The 14,597-nt window shown below is 46.9% G+C and overlaps 1 protein-coding gene across 1 annotated transcript in view; it reads left to right on the forward strand.

The window, feature by feature from the left end:
- Eya2 (EYA transcriptional coactivator and phosphatase 2) overlaps window positions 1-14,597 on the forward strand; it is a 170,439-nt gene that overhangs the window by 57,880 nt on the left and 97,962 nt on the right. Inside the window, exon 2 of the mRNA XM_052184294.1 lies at window positions 11,078-11,190. Within this exon, the coding sequence (XP_052040254.1) occupies window positions 11,088-11,190 (103 nt within the window). The 5' untranslated portion in view covers window positions 11,078-11,087. The remainder of the gene's footprint in view (window positions 1-11,077; window positions 11,191-14,597) is intronic.

Genomic DNA, 14,597 nt, shown 5'->3' on the forward strand with positions numbered 1-14,597 from the left:
CTCACTCTCTGGCACTTGCTTTCTCTGAGTTAATCTTCAGCATAACCTGACAGTCTAGAAGATTCTGTTAGTTCTCTAAGCTCAGGAGGTTTCACTGTCTCAGATCATACAGCTGGTAAGAGGGGTTAGCTAAGGATCCTGCTTCTGTAGTCGGTAGCGGATGGCAAATCTGGGACTCTGGGTTAGGGGAGAGATTTTTATTTTAAGGTGGGACTTGGATTCAAAGCCTGCCCTATTCTGTTTTTGAGTGTGTGTATGTATGTCCACGATGTGTGTACGCTACTGTGTCAGCGCATGTGTGTAATATGTGCAGGTCTGTGTGCCTGTGTCACGCACACACTGAAGTCAGAGAAGCAAGTTGGACGCGCTATAATACTATAATACTCCCTCTCTCTACCTTTTCCCTTTGAAGCAGGGTTTCTCCATGAGCCTGGAAATAGGCTGAAAGCGAATTCCAGCGATCCATCTGCCTCTGCCTCCCACAGCACTGGGGCCTGAACTTGGGTCTTCTTGCCTGAGCTACAAGTTCTCTTAGCCGTGGAGCCATCCTCCCAGCCCCCACAGCTCCACCCAGCCTCCTTGCAAGCCATGGCTCCTAGCCCACAGCCTGGAGGCAGGCTGAGAGTGAGTCCTGGCTGCCACACTAAGTGGCCTCTTAGTCTCCTCATCTCCACCTGCTTCACGGGATGACACAAGACGACATTAGCCAAGAGTCCTTGGCCCCAAAGTGAACGCTCTTTAAGTGGGAGATTTATTTATCTCGATCTTCTCTAAAATGAGAAAATAACCAAGCTAAGCCCATCAAACCCCTCAAGACACTGAATAGGTCTGCCTCCCTTCTCCTCTGCCCCAGTAAGTCACTCATAAAACCACAGCTCACAAACACAAAAACTCACCATGCAGAACAGGAAGCGCTTACCTAGCAGGGATGACTCACAAGCCGCCAGGGCCCAGGCCTGGCTCAGACCTGAACTGGGTTTAGTCACTTACTGGGAAACAGGGGGCAGGTGTTCATTCCACCGGCTCACTGGGAGCATCAAGCATCGGAGAAAACAGATCCAGGCAATCGCCTGGGGTGTCATGGTGGTCTCCATGTAGGAGCTGTAACATGAATGTTGGATTTTCCTGACTTTGCACATTCTCAGAGCTCATGGTGAAGGTTTACCCCTTCCGTACAGGAGCCTGGAGCTGGGACAAGCAGCAGGAAAGGTCAGTGGTCAATCAGTGGAATTGAGGTCTCCTAGCGAAGGCTAACATCCTTTCTGTAGAGGCTTGGCTGTTTCCAAACCATGGCGTGTTTGAAGCGCCGTGGTTGGGTTGGAGTCTGGGGCATTGCATTGCCTGACAGGACTGGTCAGCTGTGCTTATTCCTTTTTCAATGTTCTCTTCTCTTTCTCTCTCTTTTAAAGTGTGTGTGTGTGTGTGCGTGTGCGTGTGTGTTCTGACAGGGAGCTTGAGTGGAGGTCAGAGGACAGCCCAAGGAGTTAGTCCTCACCTCCCACCTTGTTTGAAACCAGCCTTTTATTCCCTGACGCGCACTCCAGGCTAGCTGTCTCAGAAGCTTCTCCTGCCTCTGCCCTGTGGTAACACAGGAGCCCTGGGCTAGCAGAGGCATCCAGCCTCACATGGGCTCCGGGGATCTGAACTCAGGTCCTCATGTTTCTGTGGCAGGTCCTCTCCCCACTGTGCTGTCCCTGCAGCCTCTGACTTTATTACTTTTTATTGGGTGTTTGGATTTTCGGTGTCTAGTAGAGGCCTGGACTCAGAGAGCTGTCCGTGTCCCTTCTGTGCGTCAGTTCCCAGGCATGTGTTAAGCTATTACACCTTGATGGCTGGACTCTTTTGCACAGTGTGTTCCCCTAAGTCTCTTGCTGTGGTTTTTATCTTAAAGTCTGTCTGGAGTTACTCCAGCTTTCCTGGTGTTTATATCATGTGGGTTTTCCCAATTATTTTTTTGCTCGAGCTTTGCTATTCTGATGGTTTCTCTTGCGGTGTTTCCAATTTATCTTGAGTCATCTTTAAAAGTGGTCTCAGAAGAAGCATGTCAGTTTCAAGAATCTGATTTGATAATCTTTATTGTTATTGTTATTTTAATTGAAAGCATATGTCAAAGTACACATGGGGAAGGCAGAGGACATCTTTGTGGGGTCCTTTCCACCCCCCCTTATGTGCAAGGTCAGGCAGCAGGGGCCTCTATCCACCGAGCATCTCGCCAGCCCAGCCCCTGTCTTACAATCGAAGGGTTTATTCTGCTGATATTTATTTATATGTTTATGAAAGAAGCAAACTGACAGTAACTGCTTGCATTCCCTTTGATTCTTTAAGTGACTGCTGTGAAAATCACAGTGTGGAGCCCTGAGGGTTTGGGATGTTGGTCATTTCTCACATGTGCCTTTTCTTGACACAACAGACCAAGTGCATTTGTCCCCTGGCTACCCCCACATTTGTCCTATGTCTCTGGGCATCCCTGCTGAATTCTCATGCTTCCAGAGCGGTCTTTTGTAATGTAGGTCTACTGAGGGCAAATAAGCACAGTTCTTACTTGATTTGTGTGTGAGCTATATGCATATGTATGTGTATATATGCAAATATGTGCATTTATATATGCATGCACACACATACATATATGCATATGTGCATATATGCATACATATATACACATATATACATATACACATATACACACATACATACACATAAACACATATACATATATACACATATACACATATACTCATAAACACATATACACACATACACACATATACACACATACACACATATACACATACACACATATGCACATATACACATATGCACATATACGCACATATGCACATATACACATACACACATACACACATACACACATATGCACATACACACATACACACATATACACATATACACACATATGCACATATACACATATGCACATATACACACATACACATATACACATATACACACATACACACATACATGCATATGCACATATACACATATGCACATATACACATATACAATTGGACTCCCTGGACATACCAGCAGTGTAAATAATGACACAGACATGTGTTAATTTTTATTATTGCTTAGGCCTCCTCCCAGCTAACTTGTCTAAATCTCATTATCCTAGCTCACAACCTGTCTTCATCGATCTCTCAGTCCCTGTACGGTACATCCGAGCACCTCCATATCATGCTGGCAAATCTTCCTGTGCCTGATTCTTCTCCCCAAGACCCTCTCTCAGCCCAGAAGTCCTGCCGTCCCTTTCCTGCCTTACTATTGTTAATCAGGTCTTCATTAAGCCAATCAGGGAGTGAGGAAGGTATATGTTTACAAAATACTGAGCTAGGTGATGAATAAAATACCAAAATCTGGACAGCACTCAGCTCTCTGCTGGTACAGCAACCAACAACCAAATATCCAGCGACAGCCTTCACACAGTGTACCCCAACATATGTGTGTGTAGGTGTGAGAGAGTTTACATACATACATACATACATACATACATACATGCATACATACATACATGCACACACATATGATTTTTCATCTTTGGTTTTGGTAGGTTTTGTTTTGTGTGTATGTGTGTTTGAAAAAAAAATGTGGCAACTCTGAGAGATTCCATCTTCCTAGGGGAAATTTGGCTTTTCTTTAGACAGGATCTGATGGCAGAAGCGCTCCTTGATCCAGTGTGAGATTAAGATGTGACACGGTGTAGGATCTATTTGTTTTGCCCTCACTCATTTAAGTCCTGGAAGATTTGTTTTGTGTCTGGCTGGAGTGCTGTGTGTGTGGGTGCGTGCGTCTGCCTGTGCATGCTGAGTCCACAGAAGGACTGTGGGTGTCCTGCCCCGTTACTCTCCACTGTCCCTGTATAACAAGGTTCCTCACTAACCCTGGAGCTAGGCTGGCAGCCGGCAAGCCCTAGCAATCCCCCTGCATCTGCTCCCCCACAGCGCTGGGATTCCAGGTACACTGGCATCCACATCCAGGTTTTTGCATGAGTGCTGAAGATTTGAACTCAGGTCCTCGTGATTTATTTGCCAAACACTCTGATCTACTAAGCTACCTTTTCAACCCCTCAAGTCTAGGATGTTGGCTGAGGCTCCCTGTCTTTGAAGGGCCACTCTGTCCTTGGCTTCTGCCTAAGGAACAGCTCTCTGTTGGGATTCTCTGCTGTCCCTTCCCCAGCTTTCCAGCAATTCCCCGAAAGCAACACCATCTGCAATCTCAAGCTACACTCCAGAGTTCTCAGATTCCTTCCCCTTGTGCCTGAGCTGGCCTGGTGACATTTGTCTCAACAGCCCAGTGGGATTGGAAAACACTAAGGTGTCATATTGCTCTTGCCCATGGCTTAGTAAATGTCTTGAAAGAAAGGAAACTAGAGGTCTGTCTTGCCTGCAGCCATCTCTCCTCTCTGAGATCCTGGGCCCTCTAGCCTGGGCTTCCTTGTCTTTGAATGCCTTAAAAAAACGTTCTTCCTAGGGTCTGTGACTGAGAAAAGGTGCTAGAAATGTAAACTATGGCCACATTAACACTCAGTTGTTCGCTAAATGCAAACTAGAAAAAATCACTTAGTTTAATTTTTTTTCCAACATTAGACAAAAATACAGCTTGGAATCAAAAAAATAAAAGAAAAATTCTAGATAATTAAAGATTTATATAAGACGGGCGGTGGTGGCACATGCCTGTAATCCCAGCACTTTGAGAGGCAGGAGGCAGGCAGATTTTCTGAGTTCGAGGCCAGCCTGGTCTACAGAGTGAGTTCCAAGACAGCCAGGGCTATACAGAGAAACCCTGTCTCGAAAAAAACAAATCCAAAATACCAAAAAGAAAAAAAGAAAAAAAAAGACTTATGTAGAAAAGGTGAAATTAGGAACAGCTTAACACAGATATATATTTTATGTAGGAAGAGGGAAATGATTTTTAGATCTAAATAAAAATAATTGGTTAAATGTATAAGAAATTTTGTTCTGGTTTGTTTGTTTGTTTGTTTGTTTGTTTGTTTGTTTGTTTAATGTCAGAGGGCCAGAGAGATGGCTCGGTGGTAAAAACCACTAGATGTTCTTCCAGAGGTTCAGGTTTGATTCCTAGCACACATACGTTGGCTTACAACTCTCTATAACTCTAGTTCCAGGGATCCAACACCCTCTTCTGACCTGTGCAGGCACCAAGCACAGACACGAGTGCAGGAGAAATACTCATACACACAGAATACAATTTAAAACAATACCTTTTTCATTCCTGAAATAAAGGTACTAATAGAAGATTCAGGAAAGACAGTCCAAACATGTACGACTAGAGATGCAGCTCAGGAAGGGAACCTGCCTGGTGTGCACGAGGCCCCGGGTTCAAGCCCATCACTGGAAGCAAAAACAGTTGTCATCTTGAGTTATACGTCCGTGACAGCTTGTTCCTGTAATCCCAGCCCTCCGGAGGCTGAGGCAGGAAGATCAGGGGTCAGCTTCAGCTATGAAGTGGTTTCCAGGCCCACGCCGGTTATATGAGACCCTGTCCCAAAGAAACGGGTTGAGGGAAATAAGAGAAAGAAACTTACAACATCTGAACAGAATAATAGACTAATATAAGGTACACAGACACGTTAACAAGGAAAAAAAACCCTAAACAGCTACACTAAAGCAAGGCCATAGTAATGAAGAAGGAACAGAATAAGGGAACCGAACACACGCCTCTCCTCAGAACCTGGATGTGGATCTACACTCAAACCTTCCAGCACAGGATCTGGGCGTGGGAATAGCTGTGAATACCGCCTCCTGCCCTTCAGCATGTAGGTTAGAGGGCTGGGCAGTTCCACGAGTGTTAACCAGACTGCCCTTGCTGTTCATAGGCAATGCTTTATCTCAGAGGTGTCAGGCCACAACCGCCTGACTCCATGGTGGTGAGGGAGAGGTGAGGCCCACTGTGGCAGGGACTGCGTCCCAGAGAACAGCTGTTCACCTTATGAAGGACAGACTCAGAGTGACAGAAAGGGTCTGGGGACCAGATGCCTCATCTCAGTGACTGGATCCTCCAGCTGGTGACCAAGCCGTCCACACACCAGCCTTTCTGGAGAAGGTTTTCTATCGAAACCACAACATATGTGTTAACAGCGAGTTGTGAAACTGGAAGCTTGTGTGTGCGTGGCTGGTGGGAGTCTTTACAGCACAGAAATTATAAGGAACATGCTGTTAACATTTGATCAAGTTCAGTCCACCCAGGATATATGCATATGTATGTGTATGTGTAATTGTATATGTATATGTATTTGTATATGTATATGCATATGCATATGTAAATGTACAATATAATGCATATATGCATAATAAGGATCCACAGATGCAGGGCTGAGAGATGGCTTGGTCAGTAAAGCTCTTGCCTCAGAAGCATGAGGATCTAAGTCCAATCCCCAGAACCTGGGTTCAGTCCCCAGAACCTACCCTGGCGTTATACACTTGGGATCTCAGTTCTAGGAAGGTGAAACTTGCTAGCCAGCATGGGCTAGTTGCCAAAGTTCCAGGTCAGTAAAACCCTGTCTCAAACAAACAAACAAAAAATCTTGAAAGTAAATCAAGATTCCTTTCTGATGCCCTACTGCCATATACATATATAAATTACAAATTATAGGCGGGTAAATAGACAGACAGACAGACAGACAGAGATGTTGCTTAAATGGATAGCCAGATATTTGTTGCAGCCTTGTTTGGGATGGATAAGGGATGGCAACCACTTGGATGCCCCTACCAGGGCAAGGCTTGTATAGCTACAAGCCAGACTTTTCTACCCATCAATGCATGCATTTTAAGATCATAGTGCAGACTGGAGATAAAAACCTTAACTAGGGTGGGGTAGAAAATGAAGGCAAAAGGTCTGATCCAATGGGAAGAAGCTGGTTACCAAGTATAGATTTCTTCCTTTTTTTGTTTTAAATTAACATAGTATATTGTGCAGCCAGACTGACCTTGAATTTACTATGTGGCCAAAGATGGTCTTGAACTGCCTGTGTGTGTGTGTGTGTGTGTGTGTGTGTGTGTGCAGTTTGTGGGGACCAAAAGACAACCTGGAGTATTGTTCCTTGAACACCAGCCTTGCATTTTGAAACAATCTTTTTCACTGGAGCCTGGGGCTCAACAATTAGCCTAAAGTATTTGGCCAGGAATCCTGTTTCTGTCTTCCCAACACTGGGATCACAAGTACATGTCCCCGTGCTCAGGATTTGAACTCAGGTCCTCAAGCGCAGGAAGTGTTTTACCAGCTGAGTCACCTTCCCAACTTTCTTGTCCCTCAGCTTCCCTCTTCCCTCCAGCAGGTGTTAATGGGGTAACAAAATGACAGGTTTCTGTGTTGGGTCCTAAGGGGAAAACAAAATTGATTTCCAAGCCACCGACAGCTTAGGTAGAGGTCCACATAAAATCCACCAAAGCCTTTATCACCTTCCTCTGTCCCACAGCAGACTCCAGGAAACACACTCTCCAGAGTGGAAAACCGGCAAGGGCCACTCAATGTGAGAGGAGCAAGCTCTGAGGAGCGCCAGCAGATCTGTATAAAATTCCTAAGTCATGTGACAGCCTGCAAGGGACACTCTGCATCTCCTGAAAATATACATGCCTGGGCTTCCCAGTGAAAATGTCTGTTTGGGACCTGAAAAAAAAGGGGGGATAAACAGGGGAAGGAGGGTGGGGCAAAGTGGACAGGAGTCAAACAGGGTAGAGCCTGCGACAGACAGCAGCTCTGGCCTTGACCAGCTTGCGAGTGGCTTTTGGGCCCCAGCCAGAGGTTGCCAAGCAAAACCCTGGAGCTAGTCCTTCGTCTCCAAGAGAAGTCAGGAACTTAGATTGTCACACGGTGTTGTCTTGTACTACGCTTTTCCGGCCACATCTGTGAGTTTTAAGTACCAGGGAGAGAGTAAGTAATTCATTCAGTTTTTAAACTGGGTTTGGCAGTTTCACTCGCAGCTCTGGCCTTTCATAGGCACACTCAGAGACAGCAAGGGGACATTTGGAGACCAAGGTTTTTACATCATTGTTAAAAAACAAAATGTTATTCCGTGACACCCTACAATCAGGTGACAGATTCAATGTCTGCTGCTGCAGAAGACACAATCCACTCTGCAGGACTAAAGGGCGGAGCGACCCAACCCCCTCCCTGTGACAATTTGGGAACAAGGAGACGGACTCTCAGGTCGCCTGTGTACGTGGAACATTAGGACCAATACTTATCTTTTCATAAAACCTCCCAAATGCCCATCGATTTGTATGGGAGTCTCTCATGAGTTTCAAATCTTTAGAGAAAGTGCTTTCAGGCTAGGGCATGGTGCAAGTGGGTAAAGTGCCTGCTATACAGGCATAAGGACCTGGGTTCGAATCCCCAGCACCCATATCAAAAGCTGGACATCATGGTGCACAGCTGAAACCCCAGTGACTTGGGGCAAAGACCAGATCTGAGGGCTTATGGAGCAGAGCCAAAGCAGCCATCTTTAGGCTCAGTGAGGGATAGTGTCTGGAAAAATTAATGTAAAGAAGGGACTGAGGGAAGACATCCCAAGCTCAATCTATGTTCCCTACATGTGCCCATTTGGATGAGTGTATCTCTGTCTGTCTCTGTCTTTCTCTCTGTCTCTCTCTGTCTGTCTGCCTCTGTCTCTGTCTGTCTCTGTCTGTTTCTCTCTGTCTCTGTCTATCTCTCTGTCTCTCTGTCTCTCTCTGTCTCTGTCTCTCTCTCTCTGTCTCTCTCTCTCTCTCTCTCTCTCTCTCTGACACACATACACACACTTACTTTAAAAACCTGCCTCAGGCTTACAAAAGTCTATCATAAACTGTAGAACAAACGGATTATCCATAACCTTGCTTGCAGACTAAGTCGCTGTTGGTAAACTTTTTTTTCCTCCCAGACATTAAATATCTTCAGCTCCGTGAGGGCCAGACACAGCCTCTCTTAGAGTGACTCTGCCCGGAGGTGATAGTGTAACCGTAACCATGTGTGTGACAGTGGGTTACAGCCTGTTGGAATTTTACCCATAGACACTCACATTTCAGTTTTATATCGTATTCACGTGTTGAGGGCCGTCCTTCTTTCAATTTTTTTTTCCTTAACTCTTTAAAATCATGAAAACTTGCCAAGGTTTAGCAGAAGAGTATTTGCTTGGCACAGGCAAAGCCCTGGGCGCAATCTCTAACACTGTAAAGAAACATGAAAACTTTGAAAGCTGTTCTTAGCTTGCAGGTTGGAGTAGCAGATAGGCTAGAGCTAACCTGGGCTAGGGGGTTATTGTTCAGGGAGAAATCATCACCTGGAGTAACACAGCCCCAGCTGAACTCCCAGGGTCCGGTGCTTACAGCCCCTGCCCTTCCCTCCTGAGAGTTCCTACTCAACACGCTGTCTTCTAGTTTTTCAGTCTTAAAAAAATTATTTGCATTTGTGTATACCGCATGTACATGTGTCCAGAGAGGCGGGGGGATGGGGATGGGGGTCCAATCCCAGCAACCGACTGTTGGCCAAGTCTCCTGATGTAGTTTCTGGGAACCAAACCTGGGTCTTCACAAGAGCAGTGGGTGCTCCCAAGCCCCGAGCCTTCTCTCCGGCTCACACTGCTGTCCTCTGATCCCATGCACCTCAACAGCGAACAGCCCTGACGTGTGTGCTTGGCGCTTCATAGACTTGGCATCATTGCATGGGTGCCCTTCTGCTTCTTCGCTGGACGTGGCCATCGGTTGCCATGCTGCGTGGGCTCCTACTCAGTTCTGGCTGTGTCTGCCTGCACAATGCTATCTGAGCATGCTCCGGCGTAGTCTTGCGGTACACATAGGTGCTCGGGTGGCTGCCTCGAGCCTGTTCCTTCCACCCCTTGCCTCCTAACCTGCACCACGGTCCTGTCAGGGAAGCATTTTGGTGGTCTCCAACTTTTACACTTCCTCAAGTCAGCAGTACTAGGGAGAGCTGAATCCATGATGTTCCTGTGACAGACCCAGTCTGTGGCCACTTTGTGTCCTGGTCACGGTACATCCCGTCAGCGTGGTGGTACCTGGCCATGCCCAGGATGCTAATGAAATGCTCAGTGCAGGTTAGCCTCTCACTGACTGGCAGTGGCAGTCAGCGGTGAGTATTGTGAGCGGAAGGCTAGGTCAGCTAGGTCGTTGAGTGTGGTTAAGCTACATGCTGTGAGTGTTAGAGGGCAGCCACATTTCCCAGCTGTAGCAGGTAAGCACTTAGCAACTACAGTTACTGTGCCAGTGTGGACGTTTCGATGAAAAGTTAAGAAAACTGATTAGGTACCTTGTGTGACCCCCACTCCCATGCCCACTCCCATGACATGTCAAAATGTGGAGCAGTTCCAGCCCCAGGGTTTTCTTTCTTGGAAGGGGCGGCTGTGCTGAGCTCTGATGCCACATAACCTAGAGGCACTCGGGGTCCCGGGGATGGAAACCAACGCCTCCTCACATGCGTAAGGCAAGAGCCTGCCCCACCCCTCACTAGCCCTCTCCTTACTCAGCATTTTGCAGCAGAGTCTCACAAAGTTTCCCAGGCTGGCCTTGAACTTGTGACTCTTCTACCTCAGCATCCCAAGCAGCTGAGATGGCGGATCTGTGGCGCCAGGCCCCATCCTAAAGGCACTTGTGAAACACTGTGGCAGTCATCTGTGCCCTTTGTCACCTGTGAGAGCAACACCCACTGTGGTTATGGTTTCTGCCATACCACAGCCAAACTCCAAGTGCCCTCCACCAGCCCCTCTAGTCGCTAGAAGTCAAATACCAATCCTTTCCTCCCTGTCACCCCTTCCTTTCCTAGGAAGTCTCCCTAGTTCGAGGGCAATCCAGAACAGAGACCAAAGCACAATAGTTCTGAGAGGAAAATTCTGATCACAGGAGTTATTTAAAGGAGTGGATTCTCTCTTTGTCTGTCTCTCTCTCACAGCAAGAACTTCATTTCCATTTTTACAAAAAAAAAGGTTTGTTAATTTGTATGATATGGAATCTATTAGAAGGTTTAATATTTACATACTTAGGGGAAGAAATCTGACTCATTAGCAAGCGTGCATAATAACAACTTCATGACATTTCCCTTTGTCTCCTCTCAGGTACAAGGCAATGTTAGAAGTGGTGATCTCACCCAGCCTCGCAGCAAGCAGTGACTGGAGCGAGCACGGTGCTGCCGCTGCCGCTGCCGTGGGGGCGCTGAGCGACAGAGAAGGTAGGGCCTCTGCAAAAGTCTGGCTGGCTGGGTTAAGAAGGCCTCGTTCATTTGTGACAGACTGGGGGACCCATGGTACCATTCCCAGAACCTACCACTCACATTGATTGTTCTAGACAGAACCAGTGTGCGCATGGATCACAGTCCTGTCCATCGCTCAAGGGACAGGTAGACATGCTCATGACCTGAGCTGCCCTTCTTGGTCTCTTCCAAAAGATCCTGACACTGCAGAGGTGAAGGGCTGTAGCGTTGGGTGCTTTTCTGGCCGCCTAAGGCATCGTCTGCTGGGTCACTAGCTACGCCCCTTACCTCCCTCCTGCCACCCCCTCTGCCAACAGCAGTCTTGTTCACAGGATCCCCCAAAGACGAACTTGTCTACCTGTTGCTTTCAGGTTGGGTTGAAGTCAAGGAAGCAGAAGAAAGTTTAAGCTGTTGAGAAAATTATTGGCAAATGATGCTGCCAGACTAGTTTTCTCCAGAACAATCTGACCTTTTGTTTGCTGTGCTGGGATTGTCAGCCTTCCTGGTAGAGGTTGGGGTAAGCAGAAGGCATTAAAGTATCACACCGAAACCTTCGGCTTAACCCTTCCCTGCCAGTGTGCCGAGGGATTTGCTGCCAGTGGCACCCTCAGACCCGGGCTTGCCCTATCTCATGGTCTCTGTGTGATGCCAGATCGTGGAAGAGGAAAGCTACAGGACAGTCCCAAGTAACCAGCAGGTCACGTGTCCAGTACAAAGCAACGTCACGTGGAACATTTTAAGAGCAAAGCCGGGCTTCTCGGAGTAATTATTTTGTCATCAAGACCATGACATTGCCCCTTCCTGCTTCATGAAGCTAGACAACCCTGTTCAGAATCTCACCACAAAGGTGTGGGCTCTGAGACCAGGACTGCATGGCAGAGGGCACCCAGCAGTTCTCCTGGCACCCACAAGCATCTGCGCAAACCACCCTCTTTGACGGTTTAAAAGGAATTGCCAGCCCTGCTCAAAGATCTTCGGCATCTTCTCTCTGGGTAGAGGCCAAGGCTAGTTCCCTACTGTCTCAGCATGGACTGAGTCATCATGAAAAGGGTCTGCGCCGTGGGTGTGGAGCATCCGGGGCTCACTCCCAGACCAGCCACGGCCCAGCCAGGCAATCTTCGTCTCAGTTTCTTCCTCTGGCAAATGGGCCGTGACAATGACCCACTCTGTAGAGTGCCATACAGGAGATTAAATGAGGTTACGGTGTGTGGCGAGCCTGGTCCCGGCCCACTCCAGCATGGTAAATGATTAACATAGACCATTGTCACCCTCTGAATCAAATAACTACAGGGATCAGAGGCAGGGTGGGAGTCTGGCCCTGGGTCGTGCCTTCGTTTGGTCTTCCTGGCTTGTTGTGCAAAGATGATGACTTTGTGAAAACCGGTGAGAGTCTGCATCACAATCTGCTTTCCCTGGAGGTGCTGAATCCTTTAGCTACAGGAAGCCTACCTTCTCTAAGGTCATCATCCCTTAGCTGAGTCCCTGTTCCTCCTCCTCCCCTTCGTCTTCGGTGTTCCTGAGATCTGGCTCTGTGGCAGGCCCTGCCTCATCTCCAGTTCCAAGAAATGCTGACATTACCACAGAACATGGTCACTTGGGAATGCATGTCCAGCCTAGTGCTATGAATCTGGCTTCCACCTCCCCTCCTTCTCTGTCACCACCACAGAAAACATTTGCTGGTCGTTTTGAACCAGGGGCAGAGCACCTGCCTCAAAGTGAAATGCTGCGAGCGTAACTCAGCCGTGGAGCACGTGCCCAGAGCCCACCAGTGACCATGCTTCATTCCTACATATGCCTTCAAACCCCCTTCCTACGTAGCACATAGCTCAGCTCCCGGCTTACAGATGAATCCAGAATTATGGATGGATGGATGGATGGATGGATGGATGGATGGATGGATGGATGGATGGATGGATAAGTAGGTGGGTGGATGAGTAGATGAACAGGTAGATGGGTATTTGAGAAATGGATGGATAAGTAGAAGATAGACAGACAGTCAGACAGACAGATAGACAGTAGATGGATGGATGGATACATAGTTACATAGATACATAGATATACATAGATAGATACATAGATAAATATATACATATTTGGATGGATGGATGGATGGATAGATAGATGGATAGATGGACAGACAGACAGATAATAGCTGGATGGGTGGATGACTACATAGTTACATAGATAGATACATAGATAATTATATACATAGATACATGGATGGATAGATGGATAGATAGATGGATGGATGGACAGACAGAAGGACAGATGGACGGACAGACAGACAGATAGATAAATAGATAAGTGGGTAGATGTACAGATGAGTGAGTGGCTGGGAGGCTGGGTAGATACATGGTGAGTGACTGGGTAGATAGACCAGTGGTTGTGCACTTTGAAACATGGATGTAGACAGTGGCGCTGAGAGATGAGCTAATTTCATGTCAGTGTTAGCTTTGAACCGTTAGCAAGGCTGTCTTCTCTTCCCCTGCCCAGTTTGCTGCCTCCCTAGGGTTCAGGTCATTGCAGTCCCTCTTGTATTCTCTTCCAGTCTCGTCTCTGTTGCCATGATAAAACGCTCTGACCAAAGGACTTAGGGGAGGAAAGAGTTTCTGTGGCTTGCACTTCTAGGTCACAGTCTACCACCGAGGGCAGTCAGGGCAATAACTCAAAGCAGGAACCAGAGAGGAGCTCTGCTCTCTGGCTCGCTCACAGACGCATGCTCAGCAGGTTTCTTGTCTTAATATTCACTTGTCACACGGACATACACTTTAAGTGTGTGTGCTTCATACACTTTAGTTTTCTTGTTGCCTATGCCTACACTTTAACTATAAACTAACCAACCTCCCCACCACACCACCTCCCCTCTGAGCTGTCTGTATCAAAGCTCATACCGAATAGCTTTCTTATATAACCCACGACCACCAGCCTAAGGATGGTGACGCCCATAGTAGTCTGGACCCATTGATTAATAATCAGTCTCCCATAGACATTCCCATAGGCCTGTCTGGCAATTCCTTGGTGTCAGCTGAACCTTCTCATTCAGTTGACACCAGGCTATGTCAATGTGGAAATGAAAGCTAATGAGGTCCTTCTACCCCTTACCAACTTGACCCAAAATCATATCTCTTCTAAGCCACAATCTTTCGATCCATTGTCCCCAGGATTCCGTGTTAATATTATATTATAAAATACAGTATATTATATATTATATATATTATAAAATACAGTGTAGCTTTAAAAGATCCAGTCTTTAGTTTTTTCAGCACTTTAAAAGTCCAAGGTCCTTTGTAAAATCCAAAGTCTCTTAACTGTGAGCTTCAACAAAATAAACACACACACACACACACACACACACACACGTTATAAACTTTCTTATCCCACAAGAA

The sequence above is a fragment of the Apodemus sylvaticus genome, chromosome 5, assembly GCF_947179515.1.
Source record: "Apodemus sylvaticus chromosome 5, mApoSyl1.1, whole genome shotgun sequence".
Taxonomy (NCBI): Eukaryota; Metazoa; Chordata; class Mammalia; order Rodentia; family Muridae; genus Apodemus; species Apodemus sylvaticus.